This window comes from Paramormyrops kingsleyae, chromosome 8 (genome assembly GCF_048594095.1).
Source record: "Paramormyrops kingsleyae isolate MSU_618 chromosome 8, PKINGS_0.4, whole genome shotgun sequence".
NCBI classification, from domain to species: Eukaryota; Metazoa; Chordata; class Actinopteri; order Osteoglossiformes; family Mormyridae; genus Paramormyrops; species Paramormyrops kingsleyae.
Window position 1 is genome coordinate 18,973,193 of NC_132804.1, and position 19,518 is coordinate 18,992,710.

Sequence of the window (19,518 nt, forward strand, 5' to 3'; positions counted from 1 at the left end):
AGCACCTGCTTTTCACATTGGTTCACATCTCTAAACTTGAACCAGCTCCACCAGCTGAATGGGACAGAGGTGCAGGGTGTGCTCTTTAGGGAGAGTCTGGTGACTGCAGTTAAAAGAGTTAAACTGGTTCATGTGTATGCAAGTTAAACTTGACATGTTTTTTACTCCCCCCCCCCCCCCCCCCCCCCAACTCTCACAGTAGCCTCAGGCCATCTGCAAGACTGGTAGCACTAAAGTACTTGTTGCATTCAGCTGTTTTTGCCCCTACCTGACATGCCTTTGTTTTTGTCTGCCCCTCCCTATCAAAATTGTTCATCCCATTTTCACCTGATCCCCAACAGCTCTGAAAAGGAAAATCTTTCCCCTAATAGGTCTACTTGCTTTGTCTCTCACGGTTCAGTTTGTCTTCCCAAAATACCCTCAAAACAGGTTTTCATTACATTTCATTTCATTTCATTTCAAGTTTCACAGTTACATAATTTCCAAACAATAACAGCACACAATTTTGACACAATGCTCTGTTGATTCTGGGTGGGTTGGTTTTCCTTATGTATTATTTTCAAAAATAACTGAGAGATAAAAACTTAAAACATTAAAACATTGAAGAAATTATACTTGAACGACGTTATTTTAGAAAAAAAAAAAAATTTGTGTGACTTTTAAAAAAAAAAAAAAAAAAAAAAAAAATTCCAGAAGTATTTTTCTTACAGTTGACAGTAAAATAAGCAGAAGACAACTTTTGGGAAAACAGATTTGCATTGCATGTTTATGATAATCAAGTATGGGGCTTTGCCAGCAGTGTGCTTTTCGTATGGTGCAAGCTGTCTCAAGACTCTCCATTTTGCCCCTGAATTGAAATCCTCTTCTCGATTTATCCCTTCCCTCCACCTCCATCGGTTCCTCCTCATTTCGCAAATTCACTGTTGCCTGAGTGAAACGTCACCTCCAGGCAGCAGTCTGAATGCCACGAACTCCACGGAAATGTTGTCAAGGAGAAGGAAAATGAGCACCATACTGAGGAGTTTACCATCTTAGAAGGTGATGTTTAGTCTGTTTCCAGCTGACCGTTCCCAGAATCCTTTGAAGGTGGACAGTTTTTATGGTTCTGCTGTCTTGTGCCCAGAAAAGTCATAAATTCCCCTGACCCCCTCCCCCAGTAAATGGAAAAAGGTAATGGTGTTTCCTGTCGATTTGAAATAGACATGTCACGACCTATGACAGGCTTTCATGTGACCTTGAGTCACTCAGCAGGCTGTTCCTGAGAGATGCTGGGCCTCTGTCACCTCCCTCATGGAGCAAAGAAAGAGCCCCATGTCACTAACCATGACAGTGGACAAGATCAGCTCCTGCTGCAGGAATTACTAGAGATTATTTTGACAAGTGATTTACATTTGATTGAAAAGTCTAATTATCTAGTTATAATAGAGACCCTTGACAATTTTCCTAATAAAAAGCATCTTCTTAAACGTTTAGCTTTACCACTATTAGGCAGTATCAATTTGAAGAACATTCATATTTCCAAATGTCCGTGAACTACAATTGTGTTAATACTTTATACCAGTGGCTGGGAATTTTAAGTAATCTGTTCACTGTGATTCCAACTTCACTGCCCTCTACGGTCATACAAAGGAGTAATACCATGTGTAACCAGATATAAAACACTATAGACAGTAGGTACCATTGTGAAATTTCTCAGTTTTCTGGTAATTGTTTCCTGGACATATATACATCGTGTAAGCTGATCGTGAGAAACCATCTCACCTAAGGCCCAGTTGAATTTAACAAAAATAGAGCTCTGCATAGGCTTGGAGACATCCTACTTTAACACTACGCTAAGAATCTTAGGGATTTCGTATTAGATTATTTATGAAGTCTATGTTGTTTGCCTCCTTACCGCGGTTGAGTTTAGCATAAAATTGATTCCTATGTGACTCACCAACTCGTTAAAAAAATCTTTTTATGCTGCATCATTGTCTGATTTCAGATTTAATATAAACATATCATATGGCAAAGCTATATTATCAAGATCAAAATATTTTCCCTGTTTCTCCAGAGGGAGAAAAAATAATAATCATTGGGATATCAAGAATGTATTTTTATTGTTGCACGTAGAGGAATGATGTCTAAATTATTTGCTTGCTGCAATCAATGTGAAAATATATTTTTAAGTAGCATTTTATTCTTTTAACAGATTCATAAATCTCTTTTAAGACGTTCTGTTTTGGCTCAATAATAAAGTATAGTACATAAACTTTTAAATTATTCTCAACTTCTGAGCATTTCACTATCTATGATAAAGAAATAATTTATAGAACAAAATAATGAAAAAAATAACTACCCTCGTGACTGCCTCGTGGTAGTAGTGGTGGTGGTGGGGGGGGAGGTCTACAAATAACTCTAATAAATGACCTGGTCTTTGGCAGGGCTAGTCTCTAACATTTTTAATGCAATCGGTTCCCCACATTGTTTGAATACAATCAGTTTCCTGAGATTATTTTATTTTCTGATCGCAAAACTGAAACTAAAAACTCGCGTGAATTAAAATAACCGAGGTGTCTATTTTAACTTGATCAAGTTACATCGGTCATCCTTGAGATGCTACTATAAAGTTCTCCCTAAAAGATCCACCTAAATTTTAAAACTACTTTTGAAAACCATGTGATTAGCCTACACACTGACAAATGGCAAACTAATTTGTTGTTCCTAAAAATGTATACATTGTCTTAACGTTTATACAAAGTTTTCATTTTTCCCCATACTTTTCTTATAGTAGTGAACGAAATGGAGTAAAATGGGCTGGACAAAGACGGGTGTAAACACATCACATAACATCCTCACCCTTGACTCACATTGCATTCTATCCGAGAAAAAAAATCTGTCGTAACATCAATGCCTGCCTTAAAATACTTGTTCAAGAAAGTGTCCAAAATAAAAAATTAAATTAAAAAGTGCATTGTCACGTCCTACATGAATGACCTGCAAGAATAAGATGTCACGGAGATGCCACACTATACTACTACAGTTCCAGACGGCACAGTGTTGTAACGGCGTGGGGCGGCCCGTCCGGGCTGCCGCTGAGACAGACTCGGTTGCTCGTAACTCCGATCGCAGGAGGACCGGGGCACCGCTTCTCCTGGCGGCCTGAGTAGGATGCAGCATGCAAGGGCTTCGCTCTCGCCGGGATAAGGACCGAAATTAAACCAAATGGATGAGTGCAACAGAAGAAGGTCGATGCTGTTAGAAAAGGACTCGTTTCCCCCTTTAATCTTCCCCGTAAAACACTTAAATGAAACGAAAGTTAATTTAAAGATTTTAATGTGGGAATCAGCCGTGAGAATATATAACCAAGCTGGGGTCTCGTAAGCACCCAGTACTGGTTCTCCGGTGCGCTGCACGGCTGCTTTGTAAGCTGTAGTCGGTAGATCAGACCGGTTAGGGGAAGCCTGCCCGGATCGAGTGTTCTGACCCCATTGGCCTGCCGCAAAAGGACGGAGAGGGACCCGAGCAGGTCACTAAGTGAGTTACCCTGTGGTTGGCAAAGTAGTGACCCTGTTTCCTCAAATACGCTTTGTACGTGTCCGTACTCCGCTCACTCACAGTCTTCTTCAGCAGCCCGCCCGTACAGATCAGAAGCGTTACTCAGCACGTCCTCTATTCTGTGTGCTGTCGTTCATTTTTTCCTTCGTTGTCAGCATGTGTTGGTCACACGTTTCTGAAGTGGCAACCAGGTCGCCGTGCCTTGTCTGTAATGATAATTATGCGCAAAATAAGCTTGCTTTCCGTCTTCGTGTTCTTGTTTTTTTTTTTTTTTTTTTTGGAGAGCTGGGCATAACGCAATCATTACCGTAAATAAAATGAATCTTAAACGAGTATTAGAATACCGTGGCAATGCCATCGTAATTATTTTCGGTATTCAAAGTAAGAGCAGAAAGGTATTGTTTTCTGTTATTTCCCACGGTTTGATTCTTGTAAAGCTGCAGTAGATTTTTTTCCTGTACAAATTTGTTCAAATAAATGCATTTATGTATAATATTTTCTCTTTTTATACATATTTCATTCCAGTGGTATTTTACAAACGGCTGTATATATCTTCAGGCTGAGGTTGGGTGTGTGTCCTGAAGAGAGGGGGTTGGGAGGGAATGGGAGGAATGAAGGGAGAAGATGTTGGGTGTGTGGCCAGATGGGAGGGGCCGGAGACAGGGATCTGCTCAGTGGAACCTCTGGACTCCAAATCGCTGGTCCTTGCTGTCTCTGATCTCAATCTGGAGAAATAAACGTAAGAGTGAGGTTAGAGTGGGTGAGAAACAGCATGAGACATAATATGAAATGGAAGCGGTAGAAGGAGCAGACTGCAAAAAAGGAGAGAAGAGGAACAAGCTTGGGAAGATGTAGGATAATGGCAGGATTTCAAAATCAAAAGGAATCTTAGGTGTATGTCATTGATTTACTTCAGGCTGGGAGGGATTCTTTGGTCCTGTTGAAGGTAAAGTCACTTTCAAGAATTTTAAGGATGATCAATCATTCTGTCAATACAACTATAGGTTTAACAGAAGTGTCCTACTACATTCTCTGAACTCTGTGCCACAATGAGGTGTTCAAAAATCTCAAACTGCAAGCTACTGAAAAGTTGGATGGCAAAAGGACACCCTACAGCCCAGTTGAACACAAAGAACACATTTACTGAAAATTTGTTTCTGATGTGCAGTAATTATTGTTATACAAAGAAACTGAGATGGCACAAGATTTCTTTGCATTTTTTCTAATTTTGTTTGGGGGTGGCTGTTGGCTTAGGCTGGTGATCTTGACAATCCTTGGTTAAGGACATCTACATAAATATGGTCACTTACACATATCTGTGTACTAATATGGATCAATTTACCAATGCTCATCCATCCTTTGTAACTGCTTATCCTATTTTAATTTTTTTTTGGGGAGGGGGGGGTCTGGAGCTTTATGGGTACAAGGCCAGAAATGAGCTAGGATAGGAAGCCAGTCCAGTGTATGGAACTATTCACTCACAAATGCACACCTATGGCCAACTGGGTAGCTCCAATGAACCTCAGCACACTTCTTGACTGGAGCACCTGCAAACTCCACATGCATGGAATTCTGGTGGAGACTTGAATCCTGGTTCCAGAGGTGTGAGACAACACTGCTGAGCACTGCACGACCATGCCACCCTACATTAAGCAATGGTTCAATAAAATCTGACTTGAACTTTCAGTGGCCAGTTGTACGTTTTCCTGGTCTCTGTGTCCATGCTCTGCATGCCATGCTACTTGGGATTAATAAACTGGATGCATGGATCATACATTAATATTTATTATTATGGAAAGTACAAAATAATTGACAGATGCTACAGACTATAATTGCTGATTCTGCTGTTTTGTCTCCCGTGTGCTTTATAAACCAGAACTGCACCATTTTTTTTGCATGGCTAGTTTCCCACTGCGGCTGTGCATGTTTGCTGGCTGACCCTCTCCCCAAGGCATAGTACTCAACTTGACGTAAAAAGGACACAGACCCAGAGATAAGCAAAAACGAAAATGCCGCCTTTGCAGTCCTTGTCTCAGAAAGCTGCTTGCCCTGTGAATGGTATGAAATATCCCCCTGTTTTCAACACAGCCAGTTTATGTTCCTGCTGAAACAAGAGCAACTCTAAAACAAGACTGTGTTTTTTTATGCATTCCAGACTCGTCAAAGTTCTGAGAGGCTCCTGCTGATCTCCGACAGATGTGTCAGCCTCCAAAGGTCATTTTTTGGGCTGTATTTTACTCTTCAAAGCTTATCTCCCCTGCTTTTCATCTTTCCATTTTTTTAGCTATATTCCACAAATGCTCCATGATTAACTTATATGACAAACTTTTACATTTAATCTCCAGACTGACCACCTGTCTTCACGCAGGCAGTTCTGCAGTCTGCAATAGCATCCAGATACAAAAAAAGTGTCATTTGTGTCTCATGTATTTATTATTTGTATCTCCGTTTTTTAGGTGCCACCAAAACAAAGGGTACCTACAGTCACTTTAATATGCTGGGCATAGTTTGCAGTATGTGCCAAGTGCCATAAAGATCTGTCCGGAAAAAGTCAATTTCTTGACAATTTTTCTTCAGAATATATACCTTAACCCCTACCCAGCCCTAACCATAACCATAAGTAACCAAACAAAATACAAGAGTCTTTGCATTTCTAGTTTTTTCATTGCAGTCACAGATTTTTATTAAATTGAGTTTTCCCTTATGGGGACCAGTTTCTGGGTCCACATAAGGGAAAAAAAACGGGTATTCATCACATTGTGGTAAGGTATGCCCGCTGACACACGCACACGCACACGCGCGCGTTTGTATTCGTATCTTTCTGGGGACAATCCATTCATTTCTATAGGTAAAAGCATAATCCCAGCTTTGACAACCTTAACGCCCGGCCCTAACTTTAACCTTAAGTACCCAAACAAAACAGAAGACTTATGGTATTTTTAGTTTTTTGATTGCAGTCAAAACTGAGTTTCCCCTTGTGGGGACCAAAAAAATGGTCCCCATAGCCTCAAAATAACATGTTTTTATCACATTGTGGGGACATTTGGTCCCCACAGTGTAATATATACACATCACCCCCTCCCCCCCACACACACACACATATTTCACTATGGGATCAATAAAATTCATTCTAATTGTAATTCTAACTAAATGTCTTTGGACTCAAAGGAAACTAGAAAGTGATGCCCACACAATGTTGAGAATATGCAAACTCTACAACCACCTAGCAGAGGCAAATGATACTACAGTTTATTAAAAAAAAATACATCTACATCATAATGAACAAAACTACAGTATGTTCCTCAAGAACACTATGTTCTGTTTTCATCCTTCTCATTCTAAATATATACATCTTTCAGACCAACCTCAACACTTCTATTAAAACTGTCTTGGAAAACATCATTTACCTACCTTAGTATATGTATGTTGCCCCTCACACTAATATGTCATAAAAATAGCATTTCTCAGCTTGTGGGAGTTTTACTTGCACAAAGAAGTTCTGAGGGCAGATCGAAAAATGATTGGTCCAGAAAGATAACCAACCAGATTGTAGAGGTTTTGGGAGTAAAACATCTGATTGGTTTGTCCCACTTCCTCTAGTTGCTTGGACCCACCTCCTTTCAAATCGTATTGGTTATCGCAATCATTTTTTGTTTTTTTTTCGTGTAAGTGAAACTCCCATGAGCCATTTCTCACCAAAACTAAGTGGATAGCATGCTTTCCAGCTTCAAATGATATTAATCTGTGGTACCACACATACATTATGTATTATGAATATTATGTACATATATATAATACATTATTTATAGTACATATAATACTTTATATAAGTGTGTATGTATATAATGTACTCACACATATATATACATATACACACATACACATTGTACATATAATATGTGTGTGTGTATATATATATATATATACATTATATATATGCACCTTTTACCTTATATATGTACATATATACATACATACATATATGAAGTATCATGTGGAGTACATTGTGTGTGTGTGTGTGTGTGTGTGTGTGTACACATACACACTTATACATACATTGTACTCCACTTAATACTTCAGCTTAGGCACCTTTGAATGAGACCAGAAACTCTGTAATGTTCTGGTGTTTCTCCTTGGGTTTTAGCACAGAGAAAATCCTGCAAATGATGAATAGCAACAACCACCAAACACAGTCTGTGCCTCTCATCTCGCCTCTTTCAGCTGCACTCTGCTTGGGAATCTGTTTTACCTGAAGTATCTTTAGAAAAATATGCTGGCAACCTTTCAGCCCCCACTAGATGTGGGGTGGGGGGGAGGGGGTGTGTGTGTGTTCAGGGGAGTGGTGGCAGAAGCTAAAATCACTGTGGGTTCTTTGGAGCAAGTGGTCAGGCTTGTGAGACCAAAAGTCACCATCTGACAAGTGGAGAAAAAGGTTGAGAAGAAGGCAGCTTTCCAGAAGGAAGAAGAAGAAGAAGAAGAAGAAAAGGAAGAAGAGGCAAGCATTAGCCAAACACACGCTAATCCAGCAGAAGCTGCAGAGTGTCAGGGAGGTGCCACAACACTGCCTGGACAACAGCCACAAAGCACAGAGCACAAAGCCGTCGCGTAGGCTCACTTACCCTGGACACTGCGAAATCTGCAAAGACAGGACAGAGATTGGCATTCAGTTCATGTCTGCTCCTTGCTTCCTAAAGACATAAGCAATGTTCTGCAAGATGTTTTTTCTTTCTTGTTAAAATGCTTCATTTTGCTTTATCGTAAGGTACATTGACAAAAACAAACAAAGGGAAAAGATTAACTTTAAGACTTTACTGACAATGGTATGAGATCCTCACATTTACCCACAATTCCCCAAACATGTGTCTGTGCACAAAGACACGTACAAGTATGTGCATGATGTAAAATTCATCTTTAAATTATAATTAGAAACGTATACAGTACATCCCAAAGCTTCATTTACTTAGAAAGATATGTCATCTGCTAGCTAGTTTACATCTCAGAATATAGAAAAACAAGAAAGCATTTTTGTTTTAAACTTGTATACAGGGGCTCCATAAAGGGGAGGGGGGAGTGAGGGTGATTCCAAGGGTCCCTGAGTGACACTGATTGCTCTGGGTTGAGGGCCTGGTGTCTCTAGCAGTGACTCTGCTTGTACAGTAAAGTAAAAGTAAAGGACTAATGAGTGAAAAGCTGACATAGTTGGGCATTGCCAACTGAAGCCCATGAGGCACCCTAGGCAAGCTTCATCACTGGTGCCACCCTGGTCACCTGCCCATCTTGCCCTCGCCAAGATTTTGCCACTATATTTAGGTCTAATCACAATGTATTTGTAAGACACAAAGCATGAGTGCATGAATTTTGCATTTGGGGTTCCCTCTGCATGTGTGGTTCAACATGCATGGTTTCCCCTGCACGGGTGTTTCTTCATGTGTGGTTACCCCTGCATGGGTGGTCCTTCATGCATGGTTCCCCTTGCACATGTGGTTACCCATGTGTAGTTTCCCTGCATGTGTGGTTCTTCATGTATGATTCCCCATGCACGTGTGGTTCCCCATGCATTGTTCCCCCTGCATGTGCGGTTCTAAATGCATGTGTGGTTCTTCATATGTGGTTCCCCTTGCTTGTGTGGTTCTTCATATGTAGTTCCCCCTGCACGTATGGATCTTCATGTGTGGTTCCCATTGCACGTGTGGATCTTTATGTGTGGTGAGCACATAAAGATAGATGTAGACGGGTGAGCATGTATACTGGAAGAAGATCATTACCTATACGTGTTTTGATGTTGCAGTGACAGACAATCAAAACAAAAATATCACTTGGTAACATCGGACCATTTTTCAGAAAATGAAGGAGCTAGGTCACTTGGTGAAGAACACAGTGAAGTTTAATGTTATTTTTGGGAAGAATGCCTTTCTGTCCTACTTTCTATTTACAACATTTCGGATGGCTTTGATGTACTAAATTGAAAAACGTCCTTCAAACATAGATGTGGACACAAAAAAATGCATGTAGTAAACACTGGACACAACCAATTCCTGTAAAGGAAAATATAACAGTGCCAGTTTCTTTGGTGAAAAATGAGAATAGTTCTAACAATTCAAACATGGAAAAGGAGTAGAATGATTAAGAGGGGAGGTCAATTAAAGCAGGATTAGCTTCAGCTAAACGCAGATAGGGATGTCATATTCCCAACTGGTGTCACCCCTCAACCCCAGAAATCAGATGAATTGGAATTAACAAAAAAAAAAAAAAAAAAAAGACAGAGGTGATGTGAATAGGTGAAGGCACGGCTGCAGAGTGCAGAGGCACTGGGGAGATCCTTCTGGAATCTGAAATGTAACCATGGTAACTTCCTCAATAGAATCAGTGAGGAACCACGTTTTTTTGCATTCCCCCCCGACAATAAACACTTCCTTCCTTCTCTCTGCTCATGGTATTCTGGGCTCTACCTCAGCACCTTTGACTTTAAGAGGCACTGCACTGATGAGCTTAATGTAAGAAAAAAAGCAGTTTAATAGGTACTTTATAGCTCAGCTTGTCAATAACAATATTACACCAGTTACATGCCAGGATCGGAAATTTGCCTAAATGCATTTAATGCGACTATGAGAAGGGCTTGAATTTTCTGACTATTCATTTGAAAGACAAGCATTAGCATTTAGGCCAATGGGATCGCATCAAACAGCTTCCCTTACCTTTGTTGTCAGCCTTAATTTCGTCCTGCAGAAAGTCGCTTTGCCGGTTCCCGAGGACAAAGGCCAGAAACGACAGGATGAGCGCATCCAGGATGCCGATGATGGCCAGGATGTAGGCCCAGCGCACGGAGCAGTTGCCCAGCGTGTACTTCCCCGTCTCCTGCCCGCACATATCCCTCACCACTTCTGCATCCCAGCCATCTGGGAAGATCATGCAGCCCAGGACAAGGCACACGGCTGGAAATGGGTGGGGAACAGCAAGGAGAAGACCGTTAGTAGCTAATTATGGGGACTAAGCAACAAGTAGCTCATCATACGCCCCAGTTCACATCACATCAGAAGCATTAGTCTGTATTTTTGTGAGTTGAACATGGTAACCATATGCAGCAGAGCTACCTAACCCTGCTCTTGGAGACCTACCACCCGGCAGAGCTTAGGTGCAGCCCTAACGTAACACACCTGATACAGAGTAGCATCACAGCATTAGAGCCAGTAATTTGGCCAATGGGCCTGCTTTTCTGTATCAGGTGTGCTAATCAGGGCGGCCCCTACGCTCTGCAGGGTGGTACATCCCCAGGAGCAGGGTTGGGCAGCCCTGATATACGGGATGGGAGTTTCACTGGACCAGAGCTCTTCCTCGTTGTGGCTTGAATTTGCTGCATTTTGCTTTAATTAACAAGGGAAATGCCACTGGAATTGCATGCATCACACACACAAGTCACACAATGTGCTGCTCCCTGAAGTAGCTACAGAGAACAAACTGCAAATGCCTCCTTCTGTCAATCAACCAATCACATTTCAATTGGTGCAGCACATTTTTTTGCGAGTACGTTTGTGATTTACAGTAAGTTTTCCAAAAGGGAATTGAAACATCCAAAATGCATGTATTAGGAAAAACTGAAGATGACTCTCTGGCCCACTTCAAAGAAGCTGATAATGTGTCTATAGAATGTAAAAATGACAGACATAATTATGAAGGGTATATACAATGGCTTTGTAATACCCGCATGTCAGGGCATAGGGCACTGGACCAAAAAAGAGATACAGAGATGGACGCGTACAGAATGACTGTCAGAACATAAAACAAGAGTCCCCAAGGACAATACCAATAGTTGTCTATCTTTACACCACAGTAATTGTGGCATGAAAAGGACTGAGATCCAATTTTCCTTCCTGTGGATTTTCAGATGACTCACAAAAAGAACACAGGTGGGGTTGATGTGAGGCCTTGCTGTTCTGTAGTCCAGTGGACTGTAAATGGGTTTTAGTCCTGAGGAAGGCATTAGAGCAGGGTTTCCCAATACGGTCCTCGGGGACCCACAGACACTGGACTGCCTGGCCGGAAGCTCGGAGGGAGCAAAAGCACGGACTGACTGTGGTCTCCAAGGACTGGACTGGGAAACACAGCATTAGAAGGTCCAGTGGATAGAAAGTGGAGAGGAGAGAAGAAGCGTCTATCGATGTATCCTAATCGGTAGAATTTTTATATCGATGCATTACCCTTGGCTACTATACATAGTAAACAGAAGGTTACGGCAGTGTTTATTCACACACTTAAATAGAGACTAGACACAATATTTCATATGACCTGTAGATGAAAGAATAACAATATAAATGTGAGAATTATTGTGTTTCAAATACAAAATTAATGCCATTTCCTCACTTGAAATATATTTTACTAATTTCCCCCATATAAAGGGCAAAATGTGTATGCAGCTTATTCATAAATGAAAAAACAACTGACATAAAACAAGAATTAACACAAAAAGAATTGCGTGCTTAAAAAAATGGGCCTTCGTTTCATATTGAGGTAGGCCTCTTTGATCTCTCTCTGGGGATAATCGTGGTGGTGAGAGAAGGCTGAGATTGATTAATTATTGAAAATGGAAGAAATAGGGGGGTAGAACAGATAAGAAGAATGAGAGAGATGGATGAAGAAGTTGGCCAAACCCTGACTGTGTGTGTCTGACGAGAGCCTTGCCAGGACTGCAGTGTGATGGGTGGCTTGTAATGTTTCTATATAAATGTGAGTTTGTCCACCTCTGCACCTCTGTGCACACGGAATTCACTGTGAGTGCTAACTCCTAACCACAATCACAAACATACAGCTGGTTCCCCTCCATGCTCCACCCTGCCAACTCCTGAAACAGTCAACACACAATGGCATACACCAGAAAGTCCAGCAACTAACGCTGGCGAGATGCTCCATTTAGCCGGAGCAGAGCTGAAAACCTGGAAGCTTTTGTCACTGCAATGACATGGGAAAGTCTAGGACAGAGAAACGTTTGTGAGCTTATCAGAAACTTCAGCTACATGCGTCAGGCTCTGAGTTGCTCCACTGGGATCTTCAACCTCAGTTCACACATTCCAAATTTCCATTTCTTTTACCATACAAACCCTGCCTCATAATCCCAAAAGCATCTACACAACATTGCTGATTCCATACTAATTAACTGCCATCTTCAAGCTCCATTTTCATGATAGTATTGCACCAGTACTACATCTATCTATTTAAAACACTTTTTTTTCCACAAGGATATGCATGCAAACCCTTCCATTAACAATTCCTTCTTTGAATAATTAGGACTCTGACACTTTCATAATGATCCCAATGGAACCTTGAGAAAGCCAATAATAGACAAAAAAATGCACCAAGCTACAGTGAACACCTTGCACAGACCTGCTGTAATGACCGTCAATGGTGTTTCACATCCAATATGTTATTCAGGGCTCTGAATATGCATGCAGTCCACCCACTTCAGTGTTATTTCTCTCAGGTTACAAGTTCAAAAAAAGACCACTTTTGTAAGCATCTGATTTTTTAATGTTTGCCCTTCATTTGGATTTGAATCCCATCTTCCACTTTAATGTGAAGTTTTAGAAGCTTTCCTCGGACCACATTGCAGTGGGGCTGAAGGACATCTTCGGAATATGATGTGCAAAGTATCCACAGTACGGTTCTGCATCAACCACTTTTCAAACACTAGGCTGCATCTTAGGAAGATGGAGGCCCCTTTGCATGCACCAGATTGATGACAAAGGGCAATATCTTAGCTGATTCTCCAAAACAGCAAGAAATGCCCCATGGAAGACTCATGAGATGTTACATCACACCTTGTTATGCTACAAGCCATAGCTAGGGCAGTAAACGGTTCCTAGTTCTTTTGCCTCGATGAAGAAAAGTTCTTGAAGATGTCAGCCATGCTAACAGAGTGTCCGTGGAGACAGGGCGATCGTTAGTGAAAGGGATGAAGTTTTAAAAACTCCCCCTTCACATGAAGGAAGAATCCTTTCGATAGATCCTCAGAGATTGCTTGATTTACCCGTGGAGGACAGAGTGGCTCAGCAAGGAGATACCTCGGGACTTGTTCTCTTAGAGCTCATCAAATCCCTTCCCGACCTTGTCTGCCTGCTCTGTATATTTGGCCCCAGGTTGGAGATCAATGGGGCAGAGGTAGTCCCATATGAAAGCCATGACGCTTTGAAGTTGCAAGGCATTTTTTTTAACCTCAGTAGAACATTTCTAGGAGTGCAGTGAGAACTTCAAAGACGGCTGCGACCTGGATGAGCAGACAGCCACAGACCCTCTGCTGCTTACATACAAGACTTGGCTCCCACTGCCAGCATCCTCATGAGTCTTCCATGGGGCATTTCTTGCTGTTTAAATCTCTTTACCCAGAAGCAGGATCATGGGCCCTTGTCTCTGGCCTGAAAAATGGCACGACCCTCAATTAGCTCTAATCCGCACCACCAGACCCGTGACCTCATTTGTGTTTCCTGGACAACTTTCTCTAATTAAACAGTGGAAATGCCAGCTTTTAATCTCTGTAAGCTTCTGCCCATCTATCTTGACCCAAAACAGTCAAAGCTGCAGCAAAAGTCTCCTCTTCCCTTTAAATAAGTATAAAAAGCCATATTATCTGAGCTGATAGATATGAGATCATGATTTACAAATGACTTTTGGAGGAAAATTTTCCATCGCTTGTTAAACCCTTTGTTTTTAGGTATTTAAAAATATTTTTTACTTTTGTCTTTTCATTTTTTACTTCAGGTATTTGTTTTATCTTTCATGGTTCAAAAGAAAGTATTTTACTTGATTTTAAAGTGTATTCAAAAACAATAATGAGGTTTAGCTATCTTAATAAAATCTCCAAAAAGTACAGGAAAAGTCTGTCTCCTGAATGCAGAAATAATTCTTTTTTTGAGTCTCTCTCTGGAGTTTTTATGAGCTGATTGTCTGGCTAGATTGTTTCTCACTAGATGTATATGTCTCCATTTTTGGCGTTTTCTTTCAAAAAAAAAAAAAAAAAATGAAAAACATCTATATGGAATTTGTGTCGTATCACCCCCTTCAAAAAGGTCAGATTTGAACCATCTCTAGGGACAAAGAGACATCGATGGATGAAGGAATCCAAGAAACGGAGGGTTAAGGTACTGATACAAGACCTCCTTACAGATCTCCCACGATCTATAAAAAAACACAAAACCATAGTTTTGTCCAAGAATAAACCTGCATATACATATAAAACAAAATGTGTATCAGTTTTAGCTGCATCAAATGTGGCACAGTGGCCCAGTAATTAGGACTCTTGCTTTACATCTCCAGGACTGGGGGCTCACAATATGCAATAATAGTAACACATTGATCAAAAGTGAGGGTTTGGCATGGAACCCCAATGTTTCGTAGATGCAGGGGTGTAGCAGGGTCAGTCGCTGGGGCACGTGCACCCTCCATCTTTGTGTTTCTCAGGCCCGTCGACAGCTTGCCACAGCCAGATCTGACCGGTTATCTAGTGTAACCTACATACTGACCTATCAAAAACCTTTTTACTACAAATGGATGTCAGGTAAACTGTGACAGACTGGCATCACTTCCAGGAAGGTCCCCTGCATTTTCTTATGTGCTGCCTGCACTAGGTCCCCCCACCCCTTCTGGGAAAAAATCGAGATATCCAGCCTGCCCTGCTGCCTGCAACGGCCCTACTACCTGTGAAGTCCTTCCTGCCTGTCTGCCCTGCTGCCTGTGAAACTCCTACTACCTGTGAAGTCATTCCTGCCTGCCCTACTGCCTGCCTGTGAAGCTCCTGCTACCTGTGAAGTCCTTCTCTGCTGCCTGCCCTGCTGCTGTACCACCGCTCATTCTGCCATTGGAAGCAGCACCATCACCTGCCTGCCGTCACCTTCCCTTTGTATTTACACCCAAATTTAAAAAAAAAAATTGGACTGTATAAATGAGGTCTTTGCCATCTTGTTCATTTGACTTCCTTTGCGGGTCAATGGAGGATGGGCTCCCCCTTTGAGTCTGGTTCCTCCCAAGGTTTCTTCCTTCTAGGGAGTTTTTCCTTGCCACTTTCGCCTATGGCTTTGCTCACTGGGGGCTTTGGGCAGGGATAATGTAAAGCGCTTTGAGACAATGTAATGTTGTGAAAAAGCGCTATACATATTTTTAATTTTAAAATTAAAATTGAAATTTTAATTGAAATTGAGCTAAATCTGTACTGGATGTAAAACATAATAGATGGATAGATGGATGGGTATCAGATTAAGCTTTTATAATGGTGCTATGCATACTGCTTGTATCCCTTTGTAATCAAGTCCTTTGTTTACAAGTGAGACATTTTATGCTCATAATTATTCTCATTGTTTTATTTTTAGACAGCATATACCTTCACGGTGTTTGATTAACACATGGTGCTCAGACACCATGCTGCACCTCCGGCGCCCTGTTTATGTGCGGTACAAGGTGAGGCAAAGAGCGTCGCGGGGGGGGAGGGGGGGCATCTACAAACTGAACTCCCCTCCACAAAAATATAATGAAAACACATGGCAGACAGCAGAGCGCTGAGGGGGCGCTGTTCACCACATTGTACTTTTTAATGCCGCTTCATCTATGATTCCCCTCATCTGCATCCTGGCCCAGGGCACGATAAACCTGAACAGCAGGGCGGCGACTCATCCCTGGGGCTGGCAAAAAACTGAGCTCTCCACTCCATAATTTCAGTCCATTTTTCCTGCAGCTTAGCTACTTATAAGATAAAATCAAATTACTTTTAATGAGTTGCTAATTGAGAGGAGCAAACTCATAAACCTTCCTCTTTTCCATTTGTACGCTATGCTCCCAGCTTCTGTGAAACATTGACCTGTCAGCTCTGTAGTTCTCGCATTCCCACATCAGGCCCTCCAGTATAACGCATACGCAAAGTGCAACGGACACGCTCCTGCATTGTGGACCATTTCTTGCATGTCCTTGTGCATTTTTCTCCCCTGTATCAGTTTGGGACCCTTCCAACTACAGACCTTTATTACAAATTACTCTATGCAATCACTTTAAATGGCAGATCGATAACATTAGGAGGGTTTATGTCTTAAGCCACAAACACATTTGTAGCTGGTTGTTCTCCTGTCATTAACAGCACTTCTTAGAAAGCTGTGGCAATGGAAAGCGGACCTGTCCAATGAACCCATCCAAGCGGTGCTGCAGGGCCAGGCTGGGCAGTGACATCACCCGGGGTCCCTGGATCACACCCCAGCGAAAGCGTCTCCTATAAACCCATTTCTTTGTTACCGAACAGCATGAACACCTGTAGAGTGTACTACACAGTGAAATGTAACGCAGTACCCACACAGCCACTCAGCCATTAAATCAATGCATAGATCAATGAAAAGATATTTTATTTGGCATTTCATAAAGTCACTAATGTTTTATTTAGTATAGAGCAGAGGTGGGCAATCTTATCCGCACAGCGCCATTGTGTATGCAGGTTTTTGGGGTAACATTCAGGTCAGCTGTTCGAACCCAGGTGTGAGGACTCTTCAGCCAATCAGTCCTCTAATTAGTAAACTAATTTGGGAGTTGCAGCAAAAACCAGCATACACACCGGCCCAATCTGGGTAAGATTGGCCACCCCTGGTATAGAGCTAAAATGTAATGTATCTACCACAAAGGTTTATGTTGCAAGAAGCTACTTTTATATTTAAAAAATATGTATATGACAAGCTTATTTTGGTAACATTTACTATGAATGCCATGTTTATAACAATCTATGAACACATTCATAACACATTATAATGCGTCCACAAAGCATTCCAATGCAACACAGCTGACTCACTCCCAGCTATTTTGCATCATTTAAATTTGATGGCTTTTAGATACAGTATATATACATAAAAAATCAACAGTATAATGCCTTATGACTCTCAGTAGAAAATACTGTAATGCTTTACTGTGTGGAAACAGAGCCCAGAGCAAACATGCAAGACCCACACGTAGGGCTGGAGGTGGGGTTCAAAGCCACGACGTCCAGGTGTGAGGCCACAGGACGACCCAAAATGTGACACTGCTGCCACGTTCCTACAGTATGAGAACTACTGCAAACATATAAAATAAGTACAAACTTTTCTACCACATAAATATTTCAATGTAGTAACAACTATTTGAGAATCCACTTCCTCTATGAGAATCAGTTCTGTTTGAAGTTACAAAATTAAATTAACCATGAGCTATCCTAATGCTTGGAAAAACACAAGCAATGACACAAGAGCCACACTAGTGCATTTCTTCATCAGTGGAATGTTCACCTTAATCAAATTCATTGATTTTCTGCTTAACCAACAGGAGGTTGGGAAATTTACCTCTGTCAAATTTAATTTACTCTCTCCTGAAATTAAAAATTAACAAGAATCTATTGATTTGAGCTTTCGAATGAAAGTATTGCGCTAACAATGGGCTTCTTAGTGGCTGAGTGGGGACTGAAGCACAGGTCTCTAGCTCAGATTAAACTGCAGAGTTGGTAATGATGACAGTTCAATGCAATGCAGCCCTAAAACGCCACTAAATAACATGGGAAGCACATTAACCAGAGAAGCACACCTTTGGGGTTAGTCAGAGTCTAGGCTTTTAGCATGTACTGCTTGGGGGGGGGGGGGGACGACTAGGTTTTAAGCAAAAGCAAGTATTGATCGATTCACAACTAAGATCGCACAAATGTTGGGGGGGGGGGTGGCTCATTTAATTGGCAGGGAGAGACACCTGGAGACATAAAAGTCTTTCTGTTTGAGAATAGAAGGGGAGATCACCGTTGCTGCCGTGTAACAGCCACAGCCCATATATCTGGCCCACAGAGCTACTTTTTCTGGCCCTGGCAATCATCAAAGCAAAATTCCACTTTTATGTTCAAATGTACGGAAAGGAACACATTTTTTTTGCACAGATTTTTTTCTTTGGATTAATAATAAATAAAATAAACATGAAAAATGCACTGATTTTATCGATTCTTGCATGTACTTTCAAAATGGGGGGGGGGGGGGAATTCTCAATAAATCTACTATAAAGGTCTATTACTTTTTATATTTTAATGAAAATATTCATTAAAAAATGGCCTGTGCTGACATGATGAATCTCGGCTTTGCCCCCCCCCCCCCCATCGATCAAAAATGCCCAGGCCTTGATGATGCGGGTCAGGTGACGGAAGGCAGCTTCAGAACTAAAGAAAGTACAATTTACTGTGACTCAATCAAACTGACACAGATGCTATTTCGGTGGTGCAAAGTGAAATTTTGGTAATGATAAACCCCAGAGAGTTTAGTGACACCAGAGACATATCGCATGGAGGGGGACAGAGTTCAGACTGACAAGCCACAAATGATGATGTCTGTCACCCTGTTTACACACACTAATTCCAGGGATGCAAACCAGTAACAGTCTGGCTCACCAGTTAACTTAAAACATGGTCATGGGGACAAGCTAATCTCGACCAAAATTCCCATTCATAAAAACAGCCCCTGCAAAGCAAACATTAAGAGGATTTTGTTCACTGCTAAATAGGATCTGCATGAGTGAACACTAATTTGCTATATAATTTGACGGTCATAGAACCTCGTATTGATTTAATGGCCGCCACCACATCTTTCTACTACATTCCTCTCCACCATCTATATCGGGAATTTCATTCCCCATCTCGCCACGACGCGGCAAATGGTCGTAAAACAAAAAACAGATATGAAAATTAATCTTCATAAGGACACGGGGAATCGATGTCGAGGTCTCGTCCCAGTGCACCGAAAGGGCAGCCCAGTACGAAAGGGCACTCCTTTAATCTGTTGCCAGCTGGTTGTTAGGGGCAACCCGGCCCTGGGATAATGTGGGATGTCTGCGGCGGCATCACGGCACTCTGTCCCCTGTCCTGCCTGCTTTTCCTTCTCTCTGCCCTGACTCTCCTTAACGAGGCCTGTATCTATATCCACATATCGATAGATCTCCCATTAACATTCTCCAGCGTTTTCTGTT

General features: G+C 41.6%; 1 protein-coding gene across 3 annotated transcripts in view; it reads right to left on the reverse strand.

The window, feature by feature from the left end:
- Positions 1-656: 656 nt before the first annotated feature.
- The window catches only part of lhfpl4a (LHFPL tetraspan subfamily member 4a), a 28,608-nt gene continuing 9,746 nt past the window's right edge, over positions 657-19,518 (reverse strand). The window contains exons 2-4 of one of the 3 annotated variants that reach the window (XM_023826866.2): positions 10,233-10,469; positions 8,157-8,173; positions 657-4,262 (exon numbers count right to left, since the gene is read on the reverse strand). In XM_023826866.2, the coding sequence (XP_023682634.1) occupies positions 4,209-4,262; positions 8,157-8,173; positions 10,233-10,469 (308 nt within the window). In that variant the 3' untranslated portion in view covers positions 657-4,208. Of the gene's footprint in view, positions 4,263-8,156; positions 8,174-9,043; positions 9,867-10,232; positions 10,470-19,518 lie in introns of those variants that run through there. The other 2 variants (XM_023826867.2, XM_072715423.1) reach the window with 2 other exon arrangements.